The sequence below is a fragment of the Equus quagga genome, chromosome 1, assembly GCF_021613505.1.
Source record: "Equus quagga isolate Etosha38 chromosome 1, UCLA_HA_Equagga_1.0, whole genome shotgun sequence".
NCBI lineage: Eukaryota > Metazoa > Chordata > Mammalia > Perissodactyla > Equidae > Equus > Equus quagga.
The window spans coordinates 19964627-19977808 of NC_060267.1; the positions used below are offsets into that span (position 1 = coordinate 19964627).

At 45.1% G+C, this 13182-nt stretch overlaps 2 protein-coding genes across 7 annotated transcripts in view; one reads left to right on the forward strand and one right to left on the reverse strand.

Annotated features, from left to right (window-relative positions):
• The first annotated feature begins 1333 nt into the window (after positions 1-1333).
• On the forward strand, positions 1334-10074 carry ASB8 (ankyrin repeat and SOCS box containing 8). Of its 4 annotated transcripts, none has more exons than XM_046639228.1 (4): positions 1334-1474; positions 4383-4546; positions 6215-6319; positions 8177-10074. In XM_046639228.1, the coding sequence occupies exons 2-4, from the start codon at positions 4418-4420 to the stop codon at positions 8807-8809; spliced, it is 867 nt and encodes a 288-aa protein (XP_046495184.1). In that variant the 5' UTR covers positions 1334-1474; positions 4383-4417; the 3' UTR covers positions 8810-10074. The 4 variants fall into 4 exon arrangements, with proteins under 4 accessions (XP_046495184.1, XP_046495194.1, XP_046495211.1 ...); XM_046639238.1 differs by having other exon boundaries at positions 1372-1474; positions 4387-4546; XM_046639248.1 differs by lacking the exon at positions 1334-1474 and adding an exon at positions 1501-1815.
• A 1087-nt stretch (positions 10075-11161) lies between these two features.
• Positions 11162-13182, reverse strand: part of PFKM (phosphofructokinase, muscle) — a 43665-nt gene continuing 41644 nt past the window's right edge. For all 3 annotated transcript variants that reach the window (XM_046639174.1, XM_046639165.1, XM_046639184.1), the window contains exons 21-23: positions 12133-12232; positions 11946-12051; positions 11162-11703 (exon numbers count right to left, since the gene is read on the reverse strand). In XM_046639174.1, coding sequence (XP_046495130.1) covers positions 11559-11703; positions 11946-12051; positions 12133-12232 — 351 coding nt within the window. In that variant the 3' untranslated portion in view covers positions 11162-11558. The remainder of the gene's footprint in view (positions 11704-11945; positions 12052-12132; positions 12233-13182) is intronic.

Below are 13182 nucleotides of genomic sequence, written 5' to 3' on the forward strand. Positions count from 1 at the left end.
GGCACAGAAGCAAACTGTTTCAATTCACTGAATTTGATCAAATGCCTTAGAGCAGTTTGGGTAATTGAAGATGGAGAACTCTAGTCTCCATATAATCTCATTCAGCTTCCTGCAAGCTTCACCAAGTAAATCTATGAATTAAAAATAATGTAGTTAATATGTCGCTACAGCTTTAAGCCAACTCCCCAGACCCTCTCTCAATCAGATGGCTGCTTCTAAGGCCCTCTTCCACGGAGCTGCCAGTGACCAAAGCAGCCTTTAATCCAGTCTGGAATTGATGGTTTGCAGGTTGAATGTTGCCTGCTTTTAAGAATGATTCTTAAAAAAAAAAAAAAGTTACCAATATTTGCAATTTGGGAGAATTCACTTTTTTAAAAAATCTGGTCTTTAGCTTCTTTTGAAAAATTGGACAATCTCACCATAGCAGAGCTGCTGGAGGTAGGTAGGACACCTTCCCGAATGGCAAAAATCCTTTGTGTTTGGGACTCAGAGGAAACTCACTCCTCAGACAAGACGTAAACCATCCAGCCCCTCACTGACGTACATGAACTACCTGGGCCCTGCTTTACTCTCAAACTGGTTAGGTTTTGTTGCTTAGAGCAAGCTTTGAGGAGTGGGTGCTGGGGCACTCTTGGTTGAACGGGCTGCCTGGTAGATCACAGCGCGAAGTCTGCCTTTGCCCGCTGCTTCACTCTTTACGTGCACCACTGTGTGCTGCTGGCTTCGAAATGTTTACATGTTTGCGTGGAAAGTAAATCACTCAGAGGTGTCAGCTTCTCTCTGGGTGGGAGGGGTTACTGTCGGCAATGTGCGTCTTTTTCAGGCCTCAACATCTGGGCTAGTACACCTCTTGGGTGGTTATCTTTCTTTGGTATAGTTCCCTTTGAGGGAGGGCGGACAATATCCAGGAGGGTTCCGAGAAGCATCGATGCCTTCCAATATTATGAATAATGCTGGAAGTCTCTTTTATTTGCCAAAGACACCTCTAACTAACAGTTTAGTCTCCTATACAACTGAACCAGTGTAGCCAGGGTGGGAATAATCTGAGAATGAGGTGCCCAGGCAGATCTCTGATGGAGACAGTGGGAGGCAGCGCAGGGCAGGCATGGCCCCATGCAGGCCTGGTCCTCCAGGCGCAGCCCCACAGAGTCGGTCCAACAGCCCGGCCGGTGAGGTTTTCGTCCACTTCAGCCGATCCGACCCCAGGGCTGCGGCCGAGAGGGCCACATCTTGCCTGCGCGCAAAGCCTGTGGACGAGGCGAGAAAGCATCGCGTTAACTGGGCCTAAGTAGGCTGGAGGCTGCTTCAGGAGTCTGCGCAGTCGCGTCCCGCCTACGGACACTGGTCGGTGCGCAGGCGCCCTTCCTAGTCGTGCTTTGCATCCTGTAAACAGAGGGCCCTGCTGGGGACAGCTTCTGCTTCCGGGTCACGCCTTGACAGCGGCTTTCAAGAGCCAGCTCAGCCCCGCGGTTCGGTGAGTGCGGCCCGCTGGGGGAACAGCTGCAGCCAGGTTCCCTAACCCGGGGCACCTCGCCCAGTAACGCTTCCTCCACTCCCCGCTCGGGTCCGCGAGCCCTCGAGGCGGAGACATCGTTCCCGGCCTTGGGAGATCGCGGCGGGGGTTGGTCCTCTTCTGGGGCTCCCCTGGCGCAGATTGCGCGACCCCTTTTCAGTACTGGCCCCAGAGACCTGCCGGGATTGCTGCGATCTTTGGCGCGCCCATGTGGAAAGTGACACCACTTGTCGCATTTAGTGCCCTTGCCCTCGCCCCTTAGCCTCGGCGAGACGAAGCTGCCGCGAGCCCTCCCCCAGCAGGTGCGGTGGGATTGGGGGCGCCGCTGGCTGGGCCGAGGGTCTCCCCGGCCGGGCGGGAGCCGGGGCCTCACTAGCACCAGAGCTGTTGAATGTCGTCTCTCTCCCACTTTGCTTCTAGCTTCGCAGTTAAAACCCCTTGGTGTTTTCTCTGGATCGAAGTGAAAGAAAACGGGAGAGAGAGGGCTTTCAGCTCCAGCATACGAAAGGGGCCACTTGGGGTCAAAGCGTGCACGGGCTACTGTCCAGAGATAGGTCGAGTTTAGATTTCCTTGACCCTTGCTGACAGTGAGTGTTGTCATGGTGCTCCGAAGTTTCACTCTTCACTGGGATCTTCGAGGCAGCAGCAGAGGACCAGTGGTCATATTCTGACTTGGGAGGCTTAGCCTGGAGTCCAAGGCGCCCCGAACATGATTGCAGGGTTTAGTTTCTTCAGATTACCGTCGCCCCGAAACGGTGAACAGCACCACTTTGGTCTAAGCCTTCCACTTTAGATGCTCTGCCTTCTGCCCCCATTCTTGGAATCGCTGACTCAAATGCACCTCTGCCTTTTTTTCCTTCTTCCTTGCAATAAAGAAGTATAAGATACAGACCCTTGTCTCTGAGGAGTTTAGTGGCTGTTGGAGAGATTAAAACATATGCCAAGTCTAAGCTATCTCGAAAATTTCAAAGAGACATATAAACAAATGTATAAGCTTATTCATTCATAGCAAAGTAGGGGAGGATACCCAATAATCATTGACACCTCTGAATTGAATATTTTTAACTTGTTTTCTATTCATTAGTACTATATATATTTTAAACAGATAAATGGCTACTGATTAGCAAAATAGAAACTATTAGAGTCTATAGTACGTTACAGAAGGTATAAGGAGGTACTCCAAAATAATTTTAGGATTTTGCCCTAGTAATCATCATATGCATAACAGGCTTAATTACTGCAAGTCTTGAATTTTTTAGGATCTAAAGTAATAAGCTTTCCATTGGTTCAACAGATATTTATTGAGAACCTGCCATGTGCCAGGCACTATTGAAAATAACAGTGTATTTACCCCCAAGGAGCTCATAGTTTAATAAGAACACAGATTCCTTAACACTTAACCTGTCATGTGCCAGGCACTATTGAAAATAACAGTGTATTTACTCCCAAGGAGCTTATAGTTTAATAAGAACACAGATTCCTTAACACTTACGTCTAGAGAGCTGATACTGCATACTATATTTTCTCTAAAGTTTTTTTTTTTTTTAAGGAAGATTAGCCCTAAGCTAACTACTGCCAATCCTCCTCTTTTTGCTGAGGAAGACTGGCCCTGAGCTAACATCCGTGCCCATCTTCCTCTACTTTCTATGTGGGACGGCTACTACAGCATGGCTTTTGCCAAGCGGTGCCATGTCCGCACCCGGGATCCGAACTCACGAACCCCGGGCTGCAGAGAAGCGGAACGTTCGAACTTAACTGCTGCGTCATCGGGCCAGCCCCTTCTCTGAAGTTTTTGATAAAGGTTTTTCATAGAAATGCTCCACCTGGTTTGCTGTAATTTTAAATGTTCCCCAACTGGTGTATTGCTCTTATACAGTCAAATCTTTTACCAGAGTTGAATTTAAGTGTACTGCATTATTTTCTTCTATCCTAGAACTGTCATGTTGTAGTTTCAACATATATTTGCCCAAATCCGTTTCTCAGTTGTCACAAATGGCCAGTTATTGAAATTTTTAATTCATTTTGCACTCTTAAATCTGCTTGTTTTCCTACAACTGCAACCATGTGTCATTGTTGTGAACTTTGAATTTTTTTTTCTAATTTTATATAGTCACTCCAGAGTAATTATACTTTTGCATTCCTTCCTTATTTTAGACTATTACCTCAAATATTTCCCATTTTTTTCTTTGCTGAAGACATTTAAAACTAATTCACAGTTGCCTTATCATTATTAACATAGATGTATTTGTTCCATAGCTTTTCCCTCTCTTCTCACAGGTAACAATCACTTCCATACCCTTCCATCCGTCAATCAACCAATATTTATTAAATACCTCTTTTTGTGAGACTCTGTGGCTGGACTTACATGGGCAAAAAAGTAGAAGACAAGGGCCTTGACTTTCGATTGATTACAATTTAAACGGAAAACAATATGAACATAACTACAGTGCAAGGCCAAATGTAACCAGTAACTAAAGGTGGTGCTGATAATAAAGACCACAAAATTCAGAGGAGGAAAAGAGCATCTCGTGGCATCTTCAGCCTTTAAACACTCCCCTTCCTTGCCAGGTTTTATTTTTACACTACACAGCTCCATGGGGATCTTTGGGCCTCTTGGGGAAAGCTTATGCTAGATCGGCTCAGAGAACAGAACTGCGATTCTGAGAGTCAGAGCATTTATGTCCAGGTTTACCCAGCTCCCAAGCAACTATTATAATCTATCTCCTTATGATTAAGAAAAAATGATATTCGTTAATCATCGATCTCTTTGAAATCTGCTTTTAGTATTGGGAAGGCCTCAGAGAACTCCTAACTCTAAGGACAGGTATGCTCAGTGATATTGTGAATGCCTAAAACTTCTTCGTTTCAGGCAGTTTGGAGCATGTGAACATAATCTGAACCTTGATGAGTTCCAGTATGTGGTATATTATGCAGAGTATTCAGAGCAAATACTCTCTCTCAGAGCGCTTGATCCGAACAATCGCTGCCATTCGGTCCTTCCCACATGATAATGTAGAGGACCTCATCAGAGGGGTGAGTGTGTTGTTATTGACACGAGAGTCCTTTGGGAGGTGAAGTGGGAAGGTTCCTGGGGAATCCTAGTAGATTACAGATTTGCAGTTTTGACTCAGCACAAGATCACAAGGAGTTGTACAGTCTTCCTAAATGTATTAACTTGACCATTAAAATATATTTTCCCTATGTTTTGCTTCTCCTCCCTTCTCCCTTTTGCTTTGTGCATCTGATATTTTCTTCGGGAAATATGTTCTAGATAACCCTGGTCTCCTGTTCTTTGTAAGATCTCCGTTTGGCTATGGTGCTTATGGGATCCAGCAAGCTCAGTCTTCTACACGTGCAGTACAAAGGGAGGAGGGAGGCGAGCAAAGCAGAAGTGGTTTTCAGATCTTTGTGGTTTACAATAATTACGTGGAGAGATATCACTTGCCTTCTCTCTTAACAACAGCTGCCACTTCTAGTTCTCTAGAGAATATCAAGCCCTAAGATGCACGGTAACTTTTAAGAAAACATCTTAACTATTTGCTGTCTAACCATTGCTATTCATCAATTCTGTTACATGACTAGTATCCTAGAAGGTCTTCTTTTTCTGTATATTATTCCTGTTGAAGAGAAGTTACAGGGTAATTTTTTGATCACTAGAAAATGCATCCAGATGGTTACTTCTGTACATTTTTTTTAACAACTTTAGAATCCTTATTTATAACCTGGAGCTCTGTAGCTGCTTCAGAGTTGTGTGGCACAGCTGTGAGAAGAAAGTCACACAGCATCAGCTTGTTCTCAGCAGAAGTGGGATCAGAAGACTCGGCAGTAGAAACTCTGCCACGTTCTAATTCTAGCTCTGCTGCTGAGTCATCTAGTGACTTTGGTCTGACTGTAGTGTCTCCATCTCCTTTATCATATTTGAAATAGAAGTACCAGCAGGGGCGAGGTGGCAGAGAATGCTCGTACTAAGAGGCTACTTTGAAGATATTTGTAAACAAAAAGATCTGGTTATGATGACCTTACTATTAGTGATGGTCATCTGTTGAACAGCAGAAAGAGCATGACAGTTCTCCTGGCTTCAGTCTGACAGACTCACTTTCCTGACTTTTTCAGAACCTGGTGGCCATAGAAATTGGATTGCTTTTCCACCTTTCCTGCCTGATGATAAGGTTCTGACTACTTTTACCATAAGGTTATGTCCTCAGTGATGTCCAAATGATCATCTGGCAGGCTACCTTGTGGAGAAACTTAATAGCTACCTTGTGAAGAAACTTAATAACTTGATCTAAGGAATTGACAGTTCCTTTCATTCATCTTCAGTGTATTCTCCTGGTTTGGATATTAGCATTACAATATTTAATTACAGTCATGCATTGCTTAATGATGGGGATATGTTCTGAGAAATGCATTATTAGGCAATTACAAACCTAGATGGTGTAGCCTACCACACATGTAGACTACATGGTACCAATCTTACGGGACCATGGTGGTTATGGGACCACTGTTGTATATACAGTCTGTCGTTGACTGAAATGTCGTTATGTGGCGCATGACTGTAACAGGAATAGAAACTGGGACCAGTGGTATGTTTACAGTATGGTCAGAGTTAGAACCCTCCTTCCTCCTGGACTCAGTGCTTAGTCTCATCCTGCTTGGTGAGCCAATGCTGAGCACACTGATTGAAGTTTCCTCTGCCCATAGGGAGCAGATGTGAACTGCACCCACGGCACACTGAAGCCCCTGCACTGTGCCTGCATGGTGTCAGATGCTGATTGTGTGGAGTTACTCCTGGAAAAAGGAGCCGAGGTAATGTTTTTAACACTGTCACAGTAATGATTTACTAAAACCTGAGCTTCACATATTCTTAAAATTTCTTTTCTCTTCTCCCATCTCTTCCCACTTTCTGGCTCATGGTAACATCAGCATAGCCAATATTAAAGCCAAAAATAACGATAAATATAAGAAGAAATGATCCTCAGGATTTCATTACTTCGCCTTTCTTTCTTAATGCTGTTCATGGCTCCGGGAAGAGGGAATTTTATCTCCCCTTTCTCTCCCAGCCTTCCTTCTGGGGTTGTTTATATTTCCATTTAATCCTCTCATTGCCCGCTGGACTGTCCAGGAGCTGTAAGTGCAGAGGCCCCTCGACTCTGATTAAATGTAAACCATTCGAGACCTGCCATGAGACGAGCACTTCTAATACCACTGTCCCTGGGAGATAAATATCATTAGGCAATCCGTTCCTCGGGACTGGGCCATTTGTGCCATTTCCACCCACGAATTATGTTCTGTTTTAGTATATCTTGTTCCTGTTTTCTTTCTAATGTGAGCATCTTAACATAAAAAACAGATTAATTTATGTTGGCATTAGCAAGAAGCAGCATAATACAATAAATGATTAAAAGAATAGACTCCGGTGTCAGACTTCATGGATTTGAATTCCAGCTCTGTCACTTCCAGCTGTGTGACCTTGAACAAATTATCTAACCTTTCTTTCCCTCAGTTTCCCCATCTGTAAAATGGTGATGATATGTTATCTTCTTCATAAGGTTGTAAAAGTGTTTAGAACACTAGCATGTAGTAATTGCTAAGTAAGTACTTGTTAAATAAATTAGCAGTTTGGACTATTTGTGAGCAATCCCAAAGGTGCATATACTGAAGCGCTAATTTGAATCAGATTTGCCGTGACGATGATGTACTGTCCCCAAACACACTGGTCAGTAAGCCTAAGGGGCCAGCCCCCAGCATCCTCATCTCCACACAGCCGTGTTATGCTCTACTTTTCATTATCTATTCCATAACTTTTGTGAGTGACCTTGAGATGAAAGCCAGTGACTAACATCAATGATGAAAGTGAAAATATCCTGGGAGAAAAAAGTTTTAGCTAAATAGAAGGTTAAACTCAGTTAAATCAGTTTTCTTTATTGCATTTTATAAGGGAAGATAATGTGCTACTTATAAATTTGGGTTTGAAGTCTTTGTAGTCTTCAAAGCTTATGGGTGATGTTGAGTTTTAGCAGCCAGCTGCTTTTCCAGCATTGGCAGATTTGTGCTCTTTCCTCCACATGCTTCCATCTAGGTTGTCTTGTGACCCCATGGCATATTTTTTGCTAGGGGCTGGCTTGGATTAACAATTTGAGCTTCTGTACATGGATAAAGAGCACAGCAAAGCTATATGGGCAGAGCTCTGGCCTCATTATTTTTCAGCCTGGTTGCCATTAGTCACAGGATACAGAGTGAGTCGGGATAAGTAATATATTCCAAAACCTTTACTCTGGCTAGTAAATTCAAGCTGCTGTCCAATAAATGTCTGAGTAGTGTCAAAGACATAGTCTTCATCTTCTCTTTCTTTACCCCTTACTCCATGGTAGAGATTCTAGTGAATAGTAACTAAGAACATAGCAGCAAAAACTAAATAATGTAGGCCAGCTAATCAAGGCACATGAGAGTGTTGGTTGTTTTGGGGACAGTTCCTTTCCTGTTTGCTAAGCTCTTGTCATATCTCCCTCTTGATCAGCAGGACTCCCTGGGAAGTGCTTGTTGACTCTCTTATTCAGAAAATTACACAGCAAAGGTAGTGGATAAACACATGCAAGCTTCTCTGCCTGCCTATCTTCCTCCTAGTAGTCTATCTATTGTAATATAGTTCCTCCCTCTTTACAGGTGAATGCCCTAGATGGTTACAACCGAACTGCCCTCCACTATGCAGCTGAGAAAGATGAGGCTTGTGTGGAGGTTCTGTTGGAGTATGGTGCAAACCCCAATGCACTGGATGGCAACCGAGACACTCCACTCCACTGGGCAGCCTTTAAGAACAATGCTGAGTGTGTGCGGGCCCTCCTAGAGAGTGGGGCCTCTGTCAATGCCCTGGATTACAACAATGATACCCCGCTCAGCTGGGCTGCCATGAAGGGAAATCTTGAGAGCGTCAGCATCCTTCTTGATTATGGGGCAGAGGTCAGAGTCATCAACCTAAAAGGCCAGACACCTATCTCCCGCCTGGTGGCTCTGCTAGTCAGGGGACTTGGAACTGAGAAAGAGGACTCTTGCTTTGAGCTCCTCCACAGAGCAGTTGGACACTTTGAATTAAGGAAAAATGGCACCATGCCACGAGAAGTGGCCAAAGACCAGCAGCTATGTGAAAAACTGACTGTTCTGTGCTCAGCCCCAGGAACACTAAAAACTCTCTCGCGCTACGCTGTGCGCCGTAGCCTGGGACTTCAGTATCTGCCAGATGCGGTGAAGGGCCTTCCACTGCCAGCTTCTCTGAAGGAGTACCTGTTACTCGTAGAATAGGCTGGAGGAGATATTTGCATCATCACGCAGAGAACTCTGGGTGAGGCTTTTGCCTGTAGTACTGTCTGTCTGTCCTGAAAACAGGAAAAGCTGTTGTTCCTGTTGTGTGGTTTCTATTTCAAGGCAACGTGTCCCAACAGTAACATCTACATCACCTCCCCTCCCCAAACCAACAACCAAACAACAACAAAATCCCCCACTTTTGTTTTCTGTTTATTGCTTTCATGGCTTTTTATATTGTACTCTGCAAAAGAAAAGGTCTCCCCCACCAACCCCTTTAGGGAAAAAGTCAACAGTGCAACTGAATTTCTCTAGGGAGATGGAGAGTATTTAGAAGGTGTGTTTGGTTTTCCTTTGGGGACATGATTAATGTTCAGAAGAATCCTTCTAGAAGCATTTTAGTTGATCTGTGAAGAAGTTTAAGAAAATTTCAGCTAACAATTTCAGCCCAAAGATGAAGATACTACAACGTCAAATGGTGTGCAGATTCAGAACTGGGCTGGATGACAGCCCTAGAGGGCCACATCAGGGGGCGTTCGGAAGAGACTGGCTCCCCTTCTCGCCATCCAGCAGCCTTTGCCTCTTTTCCACGGGTGTGCCCAAGGGTTACAGTTCAGCAAGTTCATTTCAGAAAGATTGTCTTGCTGCTTTCCACACAGTAGAAGAGACAGCAGGTTCTGAGCAGTCCTAAGAACTTTTCTTCTAGCGCAGTTCTCTCTCTTCCTGAAAGCCAGTTTGCCCTAATGGCTTCGCCGGCATTTCCGGAACCACAGGCAGAGCAATCTGCTCTAGGGGAGGAGAGGGGCTGGCCTGCCTTTTCCTGTGGTCTTCATTCTCCACAGGAAGCTCTGCTAAGAATTTGGAGTTATTTTTCTTTCTGTTGTTTTGGAACCTTTGCTTTTTACTGATCTATACAAGGCGTTGGTGGAGGGGGTAGACTTGGGGAGTGGGGCAAGAGCATTCTAAGAGCTGCTTTTGAGATGGCCCACCTACCCCGAAAGGATCTACTTTAGTGAACTATACTTAGTCAACAATACTCTTCCTTTTCATGTTCCTAAACTAGATCAAATTATTACTGATCTTAGATGACCTGTATGCAAATTTGAAAAACTTTTCTTTTTTTACAACTGATTGGGAACTACAAATAAAAATGAACGGAGTCTGCTGACACAGCTAATTTGAAAAAGTATGTCTGCTTTTGTCCTTTTGCTGTTGGTGTTTTTTGCTCACTTAAGAAAAAAAGAAATAAACACTTCTAAAAGCAAGTCTGGCACTTTCTACTGTTCCTACTTTCTCCATATCATTTTATCACCCTGAGCCCCAGTGTCCTCAGCTCTGAAATGGGGTTGGCACCACCGCCCTCATAGGCTCTGTTGAGGACTCAGTGATAACAGTGCTTGACATTTATTGTTAATTTCCCTTCCCCTTAAAGAATGTACACAGAGCATTTGGCAGCTTGAATTCTGGACTCTGACAAGCCTTCTCAGTCACTATTTAGAACTGTTCTCGGGGCACAGCGGGTATAGTTTGGACAGCCAGCAAAACTGGTGTACCAGAGAGAATCCCTCTCCCACCCCTGGTAAAACCTTGACCCTCGCCTGCTTCCTCAAGCAAGTGAGACTGGCTGGGGAGGAATACGTATGCCTGTGTTGGGAGCCAGGATCTGGTTACCGGAGGCTAATCTTAAACCTGCCATTGACAGGGCACCATCCTGTCAATTTGGGGTATAATCTGTAGTCCCAATCCTGAAGACCAACTGCCTTACATGGGCACTTGGCTATGAGGAGGGAGAAGCTATTGTTATGGAAGAAAAAACAAACTGAGCTGAATAAGAACTAACAACTACCCAAAGCAGTACTTCAACCAACCCACCAAACCAAGTCCAGACTAGGTGTCTCTATTTCCCAGGCTTTCAAAATGTACATATCTCCCCATAAACGGAGTCTGGCTTTCATCCAGGAAGAACAGGGGGAAAATTGAGAAGGAAGAACCCTGGGTTGTCAGAGGAGGGGTAGAGATTGTGGGATGACTGGAAAAAAGCAACCCTGGGTAATGGGTACACGATCAAGAGGTGAAATACAACCTTATGCCAAAGGGATACTGGAGCATCCTGTTGGTGGCAGAGGAAGCAGGAGAGAGTAGTGTGGGAGGAGGGTAAGGACTGTGTATTGTGTTCTAGGACCCTGTGTGCCAGGTCAAGTGATGCTGCAGAAAAATAATCCAAGAGGTAGAGAGAAGTACACGGGGTGCTCACGTGGGCTGCATTTCCCAGGTGTGTCAGGGCAGAGTCTGGGGCTTGGGGCTGAAAGTGTTACATTCCACTTGTGAAGATGATAACAGGAGAACCAAAAGCACAGTGACCAGTTGGCATTTATTAGTGTAGTTATTGTCTGTCACTGTAGTAAAAGTACTAGAGGAACCAAGACTTTGTTATCACAAAGAAATAAATAAAGCTTATTTTTAGGAAAATTCTAACCGAGTAACTGAAATCTAGCAGTGGCACTAGAGGAGCCCAGCCTCGTGTGATGGAGGAAACTGGGGTAGAAGTCTTGATAAATTCTACCTAAAAGGAGCTTCCACTCACTGCCCCCTGCCCTAGCTCCCTGGGCAGAGCTGATCATGGCTGCAATTACAGAATAAAAGGAAACCTAATGAAAAATGAGCTAAACACTTGAGAATACGTGGACTTGGATCTACCAGGGGGTGAGCTGACCATGATCAGACAATCCGTTCCTCTCACTCCAGAGGTTTAGGCAGGAGCTTCTCCAGACCGCTTCCGACTGATGTGCTCCAGGTGGGCGTGCTCTGATGTATCCAGGTCAATCTCATACTTGGCTAGGATCTTGAGGATGGGCCTCAGCTTCAGCCACCACTGTTCCTTGGGGATGCGGTGCCTACAGAGGAATGAGGAAGAAATGGTTTAATCTTTCAGCACCCCAGCCAACTTCTATCAAAGGCTTATGGGAAGAGGTTGAGCAGAAGAGGCTACATTTAGGGCACTGGCATCAGATCTGAAGTAGGTATGCCTACAGGTGTTACTCCTAAGAGAGAAAGATTGACGACAGTGCACAGGCTGGGAAGAGTAGATCTTGAAACAGCCAGGGAGGGAACCACTCCAGAAAGGAGATGTACTCACTCGAAATCCGTCTGTTCCTTCAGCTCAGTCACTGGTTGAAAGACCAGGGCCCTCTTACGCATCCCCAGAACACAGCCTGAGTCTGGGGTATTGGCAAAGATCCGCCCTGCAATAAGGGATGGTCAGTCAGCTTCTATACTGGGGAACCAGGCCCTGTGGAGGGGGCTCACCCTCTTATCCCACCTACCATTACGGTAACTCTCTTTGATTTTCCCAGACATCCAGTTCATAGCCTTGGCACCCATCTTAGTGGCAAAATTCCTATCAAATGGAGTTGGGCTCCCACCCTGGAAAAAGAATCATAAAAATTACAGAGGGAAGGATTCTAATGAAGTGGCAGAGATACCTGAATACACAGAGAAAAAGGAAAGAATGGGCCCCTGGCTTATAGCCCAAAACGGGAATCCAAAAGTCTAACTATGAAAGGAAATCCTAAAGCAGGGCTGAGAACCAGGGCGAGCTGGCCCAGCGTATTTGGCCATTTACCAGGTATGAGAGTAACTAGTTAGTTAAAGGGGATGGCTGGTCTCACAATTGCCTCTTCTAGCTCCATAGTTGCCAGATCCTGTTCATTTTACTTCTGGTTTTGTTGGCCACTCAGTCAATTCCCTGCCCTTCTTCAGCCTAGCAGCTTTTGTTGGTCACCATCAGCGATGACATGGAACTGTTCCTTGTGACCCAGTCTGGATGCCCTTGCTAGCACCTTAGAATAATACAAAACATCATGCAGAATTTTCTCTGAACTAAGGCAAAGTAAGTGGGAAAGTGGAAAGGAAGGACAAACAGGAAATAGGTCTTCATACATTATCCAGTAGCACCCCATTCCTGCAGGGGCTGATAAACTCATACAAACTGAGATATTGGGAATTGATCTATGGGGAGAGAGAGGCCAAAGGTCATCAGTGCCTAAGAGGCACCAGCTGGAGACATCTGGAACGGGAGAGGCCTCAGATCACTAGTACAATCTGTGAGTGAGGCCTACCTTGGGGGAAGATTGAATGTGGGTGGTAGAAAGGAATTCCTTTGCCCTTGAAATCTCAGTTAGTGGAGATGGAGCCTAACACCAGCAAGGTGCCTGCACTTGTTCCACAGGTTCCTCATAGAAGGCAGCATGCAAGGTGTGGTGGGAAGAGCACTGGACAAGCTCATTCTAATTGTCACCCAAGCTAGATGAGTGTCCCTGAAAAAATTATTTCTCCTCTCTGGGCCTCATTTTCTTCATCTGAATCAGTGGTTC

Bases quoted from the DNA above. Each gene is read 5' to 3' on its own strand.
- ASB8 (XM_046639228.1), top strand. From the start codon at position 4,418: ATGAGTTCCAGTATGTGGTATATTATGCAGAGTATTCAGAGCAAATAC. The intron at 4,547-6,214 runs GTGAGTGTGTTG...CTCTGCCCATAG, and splicing joins TAGAGGACCTCATCAGAGGG to GGAGCAGATGTGAACTGCAC. The intron at 6,320-8,176 runs GTAATGTTTTTA...CCCTCTTTACAG, and splicing joins TCCTGGAAAAAGGAGCCGAG to GTGAATGCCCTAGATGGTTA.